This window comes from Schistosoma mansoni, chromosome 6 (genome assembly GCF_000237925.1).
Source record: "Schistosoma mansoni strain Puerto Rico chromosome 6, complete genome".
Taxonomy (NCBI): domain Eukaryota; kingdom Metazoa; phylum Platyhelminthes; class Trematoda; order Strigeidida; family Schistosomatidae; genus Schistosoma; species Schistosoma mansoni.
This window is the reverse complement of record NC_031500.1, coordinates 12,890,815-12,902,123: the sequence shown is the minus strand read 5'-3', so window position 1 is coordinate 12,902,123 and position 11,309 is coordinate 12,890,815. Positions and strand designations below refer to the sequence as shown.

The 11,309-nt window shown below is 33.0% G+C and overlaps 1 protein-coding gene across 1 annotated transcript in view; it reads left to right on the top strand.

The window, feature by feature from the left end:
• The window catches only part of Smp_141530 (putative anoctamin), a gene marked incomplete at both ends in the record, with an annotated part of 60,068 nt that overhangs the window by 15,923 nt on the left and 32,836 nt on the right, over positions 1-11,309 (top strand). The window contains 3 exons of the mRNA XM_018798306.1: positions 3,405-3,532; positions 4,814-4,950; positions 7,834-7,982. Of these exons, the coding sequence (XP_018653261.1) occupies positions 3,405-3,532; positions 4,814-4,950; positions 7,834-7,982 (414 nt within the window). The remainder of the gene's footprint in view (positions 1-3,404; positions 3,533-4,813; positions 4,951-7,833; positions 7,983-11,309) is intronic.

The window sequence follows — 11,309 nt, the reverse complement described above, 5'->3', positions numbered from 1 at the left end:
GAAGGGGGTTTTGTGGAGATTTAGTATTTTCATAGTTGAAAGCGTGAGTCAATACTAAATCTCCACAAAAACCCCCTTCTGATAATGATCATATGCTCACTAGTGACTGGCTCCATGAGGTAAACTACGTGAAAAGTTTAATGAGTTCAACAAAACTCATTGAATTGGTGTTCTGTTCAATAGATTTCAATGTAGTTTTGTCAGTCAGTCAGTCAGTCTCGTCAGCATAAAAGAGTTTTTAAACTATTTTTTGTTTAGTTAATCTTGTCAGTAATATAGAGAGTTGTTTTGTAATGTACTGAATCAATTGTGTTTTTTTTATTCTTTCATTTGTGAGATAATGATCATACTAATTGTATGATTAAACAAACGGTGTAAAATATCTTGGAAATTACCCTTATATATACTTATAGATCAGTTTGATATGTTGTTTTGCTTTCTACAATGAACTTATTCACTTTAACTTATTTTGGGTTTAGTGTATCGCATTGTTGTTTACATATACAAGTTTGATCATCTTATGAATGAATGTAGCATCAGCGTCTACACAGGTCATATCTAAATCTTCACATTTATTCTGCCGCTATGACCAGGCTCGTCTGTTTCTGATAACACAGTTGAGCCATTTTAATCGGGACACATTTCTAATCTGATTTCTTCAAATTTCTCAAAACGAAGTGTTCTTCTTGATAAACTGGGTAATTAATTTTAGGCATATAACTTACAAGTACTCGCATGTTATCTTTAGATCAAATCGTAATTGAGAAATTATGATTGAGACACATTACTGGGGAAAGTCTATTGTGCTCTTAGTCAAGGCTTCAGCGTACATGTTATTGTCTGAGTTAGAAGGACAAAGGTAAATATTGCAACTATCTGTGTATCTGTTCATTCAGTTTGCCAAATAAAACCTGGTTATTTCTCAGTTTTCTCACTTGTATAACTGATTGAGCTAGCGTATAGGAAGTGTGTATGTCTGAATTGGACGCCGAGGAACATAACACAACCGTAAAGTGTCAGTTACCGACCCAATCTCAATAGGACTCGAGTTTGTTAACTTTTTTTCTTATCTGTTTCCTAAATTCTCTTCTATCTCTATTTTCAATTCATTTTCGTTAACTCCACTTCTCTCTTTCTCATGTACGATCTATGCTAGAACTGGAATGTGCTAAATTGAACCGATCCACGTTTATTTCAGGTCCTACGTTGTTTACATGTGATTGACACGAATTAAAATGTTTATTTTAAGTGAGCCAGTAACCAACTAGCAATTAATATCATATGAATGTCCATAATCTTTTTCAAATTTTTTATGCCGAGTAGTATTGTTTGATCGCTATTATCAATTATCCAGTTTAGTTCATCAAATGATTGATTGTGATGTATTCTGAAATTTCAGTGTAGTCTACCATCCGAAAAGAGCTTATTGATAAGTCAACTGTCTGTCATCTGAATGGAAATCATACGCTTTTAAATTCATATTACAGGATCGTTCAGTAATTAAATTGTAGTCTAATTAACGAGCTGTCGATTTTAAAAGCTTCTTCACCTACTAAGATTTAAACATAAAGGTATCATGTTTAGCCTTCAAATCATAGGAAAATCTCATTAGTCCAGAGTATATAATTCATGCTAGGTTTCTGCGTTAGTGTGTCTAAATATGACGCGCCAAAACCCTTTTTACAGAAAGGTTCTTTTGTCACGGTCACATTTTATTTTGATGAATATGGTTTGGGTTCAGTATACTAGGGTCTATTTCTTATTTAATAAAAGTGTAGTAAATATCTCATCAAGAACGGCAGTTTGATGAAAATTCTTGCTTTGTCCTATGATTCGACTGTTAATAGTATGCAAGTTTTGAATATTATTATACCTCTCGCATCATGTTGAATTAAGGAACCAAAAAGTATACTTTACATAATCAAATAACTACATTATTGAGAAATAAAGGGGGAGGGGGTGATTAGGAAAAGTTTAGTAAAAGCTGTAGCTTTAGTTTAATAGGTATTTAATAAACAGTTGTATAATTCAACTTATCACATACTGGTGATGTGCCTTTCACCGTTCATACATTACAAATCAGTTAACATTGTTGCGCAACAATCTTGCTTCTCGGTCATGTACTTGGAAAAACTGAATTATAAACCTCAATAACACACGTAATTGTAACTAATTATCTGAATTTCTGGCATTCCAACTCGGCTGTATGGGGATATAGTAGTTTGTATGATTTATCAATCATGTGACGGATACAGTAACAGGGATAGTGAGTTTATTGTTGGGAGTATATTCATAGTCAAACATATATTATAGTAACCACACAAATAAGTATTTTAAAGAATCTTCTTGATGTGTAAAAATATACGCAAGAAGGTTTCATAGTTAGCGTAATTTAAATCTTATGGTTTATGAAGAATAGCAAATCATGTATCTACAACAATCTTGCTACTCGACTATTATCTGAATCATACCTATTAGCTTAAATCGTTTACGACTTTTCTTTCGTCTTCTTTAAAAAAACATTTCTTTTCTAACTGCTATCAGTAGAAAATCATTTGAACTAATATTTAAAACTTTGATAAGTTTGCATAATAGATATCAATGAAAACCAGGACTTTCATATTATCTTATTTTTAATTCGTCAGCTGGACATGCCTACATCTCAGTGTTATTATTATTCACACTGGAATTCGAACCTAGCATCCGTCACTTTAAATGCAATTGCGTTATACGCTGAGATTTATTCCTGTAATTTAAAAGACTGTTTATCAGTCTCCAGTTTTTGTAATCGAATATTCTAATGTGCAAACAACAGACTAAAAGAAATAGGGTTTTATCATCTATTTGTATCTCCCTTAAATAAATTTTATGATTTGTTTCCCATGTCAAATTTCTAATTATTGTTATGCCTTTTAATATCTTAAATCACACATAATAATCCATTAATTTTTATTATATTTCTACATTGGATCTTTCTTCAACTACTATTATACTATCCATCTATTCTGTAAAACTTAGGACAAAATAACTACATTGAGTCAAACCCACAAGATACATGTAAGACTAATCAAAGTTTTGTTCTGAATACCAACAACGGGATAACTCAAACCTTTATTTGTAACATCATACCCTTTAAATAAGTTAGTGGCTGTTTGGACTTAGTGGATAGAGTGTTAACGTCTAAAGTTAAAAGTATTGAATTTCAGTCCGAACAAGAATATTGATACTAAAATTCAGGTACATCCGGCTGATGAGTCCCAAGTAGGACGAAATGGGCATCCTGAATTCCATTGCTGGTCACAATTTATTTGTCCTATTAGTATGTAGTTTACCTACTTTTTTTTAAAGAAAAAACACGTTTATTTGTTCATTAGTTCTTTGTTTTGTTTTCATTTTCTAACTAGCTGGTAAACCCAACACCTAAAACGTCTGTTTTTAAAGATTTTCTTAAGTGTTTACGAATGGACAAAAATATTATCAAACCAATCGATACATGTTACACTTGGCCATTTTCGATGAATAGGCAATACTTGTAAGTTGTTACATTTTTTATTAGTGTTATAAGGTATATACAAATTAATGTTGATTTTCACTTCATGAGGTTTGTGAAGACTGCTGCATATCATGGTTCCCATCACCGAACGATTTTAGTTAAACAATCATTGAAAACAAGGAAGCACTGAACAGCTATTTAGTCCTAGTATGGGACTTCTACATAGTGCGTTTCCACGATCGCACCGAGAATCGGACCCAGGACATTGAATTCATTTTTATATTGTTTGTTCAAACATTCCCTGCAATCTTGTGCTTATCGCCTCGATATTGCCTCAAGGCAACATCGAAGCACCGTCATTTCTGCTTATAATCCAGGACGCTTAGTTCTCGCAGCGAAAGCCAAATATTTAGTCTTCTGGGCCTATACTAGGGAAAACAACTCTCCAGTACTTCTTGATTCTTAATGGTCGTATCACTTAAGTCAGTCTATGAGGTAGACAATTTAATCTTGGTTGTTTTTGATCCTTTTCCTTTTCTATTTTTTTCATATCAGATAGTGAGAGTAAATAATATCAGTCTAAGATGTATGAACATATTTTAGACTGCAAATATATATGTTTTATAGTAGATATTTTCTTGGTGAAGCAATAAACCCTCGTCGACTGAGGGAGTTAAGACGTGTGTGTGCATAACGACAGCATGTCTAAGTGTGCAACAGTGGCTGACGTATGAGTATGTTGAATAAAGCGTTGGCACTTACAGATCTAAACTTATCATCACTTTATAAAGCCATTTGCTGTTTATGTGATCTATATAGGTAGATCTATACTCCTTTGTCGGAGCTTACGTAATGATCTTCATCGAAGTTTAGAGATAGTGGATAAAGTAGTAGATAGTTGGTTGAAATGTTACAGTGGTGAAATTCCTTATTTTCCTTCTTCTAATTCTTGAGTTCAATATAATTTGTTCTTTCAAACTGTTTTTTTCCGAAGTTTAGTGTTTGAATTATCCGATTGATATTCAGGGCTGAATTTTGACCAACCTTTGTTGGGATATATACATCTTGTACCAGTTAATTTAATGTAGTCTTTTTGTCACAAGTTGTATAGAGCAGAGCTGGATTCCGGTGCTAGCTACAATCCATCTATTCTATATAAATCTACAGGATGGGTTGTCATTCTCTTATCATTATCATTGTTCTCATATAGGTCAATTAACTGAACATTTCGTATATATATATATATATATATATATATATATATATATATATATGTATATATATATATATATATCGTAATCTTTTATTATTCATTTATAGATTTGATATACCAGAAAATAAAGATGAATTTTTCACTGCAGTTGAACGAGCTCTTGTCTTAGATCATATTCTACGGCGCACTGGTTATAAATCAGAGGATTTAGTGAATACTGAAGATCTATATGAACCTAGCATAAGTAAGATTTTCTATCTATCTATATCCATGTATATAATTAGTTTGTAACTATAATGTCTCATTGATCAGCTCCTTGTTTCATATTTTTTATTTTTCCAGCGATCATGGACTGGCTGTCGAGTAAATTAGTCTTGTAATAGTACATTCATGGGAAAGAGAGAGAGAGAGAGAGTGGGAGAGTATTTTATGATATAGATTGAAGTTCATTTGTTTTATAATTATCGATTTGTACTACTATTTGATTCACATTATTGATACAGTTAACTGTTGAAGTAGTCATTAAAGTTGAATAAATTCAACCACCTATCATCATTTTACAATTTCGATTTGCCTAAATCCAATCTCCATCAAGGAGACCAATCGAAGTTCGTATAATTCAAATATCTACCGGATTGGTGAGAAATTCCTGTTGTACTATAAGGTTTCATTCGGTTGAAGCGCCAGACATTTGCTTTTCGTCCTCTTAATTTCGTAAACAACACTCCTGGTGTGAGAAGGCAGTGAGTAGGACTTCCCTGGCAGAAACTTTATACGTGTGGCCGTGTGAGAGCATTTCGAGAGAGAGAGGACTGGCCCTCCCCACTTTCGAACGTACCAGGGCATTTGGGGGCGCTACAAGTTATACGAGGTTTTGTACTGATCAAAACTATCTCAACCGTATCTAACTGTAATAATCTTTGTCTATATTAATTAACAGAAAACCAACGTCTAATGATGTTGAATTAACTAATCGATGCAAATTAATTCAGTGCACTTGGCCTTAGTCTGATTTTTTTAAAATTTAAAATATAAAATCACTTACCTACTGTACAGAATGAAGTAGATAGATTAGTAAAAAGAACGAATAGAGCGGAGGAATTTCTCTCTAATTAACTTTTCATTGGGGCTTCACACTAATATATATATATATATATATATATATATATATATATATATATATACTCATTAAGTAGTTGCGTTACGTAACAATCTTATGTCACAGTGATTGTAAAATAATATTGAGCAATTGGATGAAAGAGGATTATAATAATAAGAGTAATTACTCGAAACATTAAACAGTTAATACATTACATAATATATCAAAAAAGAACTAACATAACATATCGATGAAAGGCCAGTATCACAGTAGTTGTGTAAGAATCAAGAGACGAATGTTGAGAATATGTAAAAATACAAATGTGGAAAAAATTAGAAAATTGTTTGAATATCTTTAAGAGAAAGAGTTTAATCTAAGTTCAGCTAAAACTTCACTCATATACCGATTGATAAGTTAGAAAGATGTTGTACACATTTCTTTTGGATGAAAAAGTTGGGTTTATTAATATGGATTCCGACAGCTTCAACAATATGCAATAGATGAAGTCGTAAACCAATTGGTGAATTTGATGAAATATACCGGACAATGTTAATAGCTTTATTCAACTGAACTTGATATCCGGTGTCCACCATGTGAGCGAGAATGGAACTCTTATTGACTCTCACCTGTCTTTTCCCCAATCAAGACTGATGGTATTTCACGTTAATTAACCCAATAATTAAAATGTGAATACTTTAACTATTCAATAATTCTTCGTTGTTCACTTCTTTTAACATTTCCTAAACTTCAATGAATGTATTGCGTAGTTAATGCAAGTAAAAAGAGACAAGATTTACCTTCCTTTTTATTCAATACAAACTATTGTCTAAAATATTAAACATTTGGCATGGAAGTAAAAATTGGTTAACAGTCAACTCTAATTATTTGTTTGATATAGCATATAGTTGGATTAGTATTTAGTCGCCACTTCTGTAAATCCAATCTTAACTGAAAACATGTTATAAGTTGCGTTAAAGACAATAATCTTTGAGTATACCAATATGTCTGTAACCATTTGTCTGTTTGTTTGTTTTTTTGGTGGTTAGGATATGTGTCCGTGAATCTGCAATACATCTGCTTCTCAATATTTAATATGTGTACAACGTTTAGCATTTTCCTGTTTATCTAATAGGTGAATGCTGCACATAAGAGCGTAATTTTCACTGTGGATTTCATTTTAATTTGAAACTTTCATTTCATTTGTTTTCTTTCATCCCGCAAGTTGGGATGCGCTACAGTGCCATGTTCATAGATAAATATATCTAAATAGTCTTAGATGATTAAGATGAAGTTCACAGTGAAAATTATACTCTTACATCCAAGTCTAACATATAAAGTAATTTTTATTTATTTATTTAAACACATAAATATTAGTACAAAGGGGCACCAGATATATATGTGCTGCACAAATCTCATTTGATTTGTGTGAGGGTTGTGATAATGCTCAGGTGCCCAAACCGAAGCAGGTGGTTTTCTTAGGGGTCACACTCCGAGCCTTTGACCCAAGGGTCTGATCCACAAGGCAGTGGAGCATCGTGAGGAGATGCAGTCCGATGGTAGTCGGTGACCAACAATTGATTCGTACGCCATTTGTTCCCTCAGGATACTGGAGCCCATGTGCACCATTGGTTTGGAATCAGGGTTTTCCAACTAGCCTAGGTGGACTTTCCGTGTCCACCAACCCGATTAAAGTGCTGGACATTCGGTTTTCGTCCTCTCAATTTCGTAAACAACACCGCCGCTACGAGAAGGCAGTGAGTATCACTTGCCTGGCAGAGGCTATATACGCGTGGCCATGTGAGAGCATTTGGAGAAGGAGAGCGGACTCTCCCCACTCTTGGACGTACCAGGGCATTTGGGGGCCTATAAAGTAAACAAATGCCCAATAGTGCCAGACATGGTACTTATATTGAACATTGGAAAAAAACATGTCTATCTTCATATTTTGTTAGTTAAGTTGTCGAGATAAGTTATTTTAACTATTTATGTACTTATCTGTTTTTCATTTTTGTTAAAACATATAAATAGGTGATATTGTAACAAGTCATGATCTTGCAGATGAAAATTCAGGATCATCAAATCAAGCTAATTCGTTGTATGTAATGGCGACAAAAAATCTAGGCATAACTAAACTGATTTCCGATGGAATTTTCTCAGCTGCTTATCCATTACATGAGGTAAAACAAAAGAATTTATTTGGAGAAAACTATTTTATAGGAAAGATATATTGTCATTATTATGATTATTCTTATTAACCATAGCCGCTTTCCGGTTCTGTGTATATGATGTAGAGACTTTAAAGTCAATAATATAGCAATAGACTTTTAGTGGCAAGTCATCTGGTTAACTATTTAAATTTAGATCATGAACTGATCAATATTAGACTACCATTAAAAACCTAGTAGCACTGGACAGACGTTTCGCCCTTGTATGAGTCTCCTTATCATTGCTCATTTACGACGCGGGACTGGAACCTAGGAAACTCGGTTTCACGCGACGAAACGTTGATTGGTTCATGATCTCAATTGAAACCCTAAACCAACGAATACATCTTGTACTTGAAATCATTTTCGGGTTGCGTAAAACATTTAGGTTTCTTAATGTAAAACTTATTTTCATTTTTTTGTTTGCTCTATGATGAAGTTAATGTTCCTGGAAAATTGTTTTTTTTCTTTATAAGTGGAATTAGATGATTGTCAGCAATGGAATCTAGGACATGCGTTTCGTGTATTTTTGAAAACATGTTAGTTGATGAATACTAGATGAATTAAAAATAAGAATTATGTTCAATGAGATAAAATTGAATTTCAAGTCAAACTCATTTACAAAATGTAATAGTTTATTCTTGTTAGATTTGATCCATATTGTTCGAACTAGAATTAGTAATACTATCAAGTCTTTCAGACTAAAGTAAGTGGATCAAAGTTTGAACTCGAAACTTATTCGTTGAAAGTCGAGCTCATTTAACTGATTGATAATGGTTTTTAATTAAAAACCTTTTTCTGGTTAAATACATCTTGTATAGTTAACATTACGGACTGATCTTAGTTAAGAAAGCATTGAAAACTAGGAGGTATCAGATGGCTGTTTTGTCCTAGGGCAGGACTCTTCAGCAATACACACGACCCTCGTGGTAATTTCTCATTTTAATTAAATTTTGGCTTCAGTATAACTGAGGTAGATTTTGTGCCTCATCGGAAGATTTTTTACTGATGATACGTGAGTTGATAACCATTATGCTCGCTACCTTCTTCCGCTAGCCAAAACGTCATAGTTCACTAAAACATGGCACGATAAAAGATGGAGCCTGGCTTGTAATTAAAAATAATATGGTTTATGAGATGTCAACTATTTTCTTTGCAGCGATTATTAGTTGCATTTAAATAACTGCACTATAAAAATATGTTGGATGAATTTATAAAATAAATCCAATATTGTAGTCAGAATGCAATGGAATTTTAACAATTGACTGATCATCGGTTGGTCCTACAGGAGGTCAATCGCTGCCAAAGCAACTCAGTGGTAACGTCTCTGATGACTAAGCTCAGTGACACGGGGTCCAATCCACCAGGGAGCATCGCGTCCCTCAATATTGCAAGTACATCTTGTTGGCGATTATCAAACAGCATGAAACCTGTTGACCACTTCCCCTCAGCCTTGTTTAAATATCATGATATCAGTGTAAATAAATTCAGTCGTTATATACTACTTCCTGCTAAATAATATAGTAACTATTATTGATGAATGCTTATCCTGTTTAAAACGTCCTTATCTTCCTACAATTTTGTCAGTCTTTTTGTCATAAACGTATTTCATCATTATGTTACTAATAATGTCTCGTTGTTCTTTGAGATCAATGTATTATTCCTGTGAAAATAAAAATCAAGCGAATCCACCCAGTTCAGGACTTGTTTCAAGGTACAACTTGTGGTATTTACTAGTACAGGAAAGAGTAGGTTGAAAAATAGTTGGCATCAGCTCAGGATTTATGTGTTCGTTTAATTCATATAATAGCTGGTACAACTGGGCATCAAACAAATATAATTTATATTTGTACTAGATAATGTTCAGGCTCCGAATCCAAGTGTCTAACCCACAAGATAGTGAAATAACGTTAGGAGATATCGTTTCATGGTAGCCTATGACCAAAATAGGTTCATACATTATTCGTTTCTATGGGATCATTGAGCCCATTTATATCGTTTTTTGAAATCGGGGTTTACCAATTCCCGTAGACAGACCACTTTTATCCACCAATTCTACTTAAGCGCCGGACGTTCGCTTCTTGTCATCATATTTTCTTAAATGAAATCTTCACTACATGAAAGTAGTGAGTAGGACTTCCTTGACAGTGACTATAAATATATGACAGTACGAAAACACTTTTCAAAAGAGATAGGATTTATCTTACCCTTGTCTGTATCATAGCATTTAGAGGCATTAGCTGTTGAATAAAACAATGCTAGCAAATGAAGATTAACAAGTTGAGGTCCTCGCGATTATCGTAACCAATGACTGAAGATGTTGCTAGATAATGTAGTTTAGAATTAACCACAATGACATAGGTGTGTTCGCTCATTGTCATCCTTTAGATCTCGAGTTTGAAAATTATCTTCTAGTTTTTTTATGTGACTTTTTTCTTGAGTCGTATTATCTATTTCTTAATGTTCCCCACTACCACTGATACCGCCACTACTTTTTTTATATTCTGGCATTTATCCTGATAATTTCACATCACTGTTGTTCTAGTTAGATAGTTAAACCTATATGTTTAATTTTTCATTTGATATAATCCACTGGCCAACTATATGTGGATATACCTGATTTCCCGTCGTACTGTTTGTTTGTTAGATAGTGTTACCACTACTCTATTACCAATACCCAGTTGATCAAATTTAAGTAGATATAGTGAGTTTCTAAATTAAGGTTACTGTAACCGAAAACCAAATGTTTTAATCGACTCAGCAACTATTCTATCACACTTCATGACTTTCATAGTGCATAATAATTTAAGTGTAAATTTTTTATAATATATCTTCTATTAACATTGAACTATACACACATATAAATTTTCTGTGCTATAAAATTAGCCAACTAAAAAGTTATCATTAATAACTTTACAACAAAACATAATAACTCCCAGTTGTTATGGGGTAAGTAGATCTGTGTCTAAATTACATATGCTTATCTGTTTTATATGTTTGCTTATTCATCAAATTAATACTTTTAATTTGTTTTTTTTTGTTGTTTCTTTTTTTTGGGTTTTGTTTCTCCCCCTCACAAAATGGTGTACACTATTTTGTTGTTTCAGTAGTACATATCATTTACATATAATCACATTATTTTTCATGATTACCTATATATGTTGTAATATCACAATTACACATTATCAAGGGTTACATGGAACATGATCATTGTAAATGATGTTTCGAACAAGTCTTTTTTCTTTCTTATTCGATGTATTCATTGTTTTATGAGTGTAATCACATTCAATTTGTTGCCTG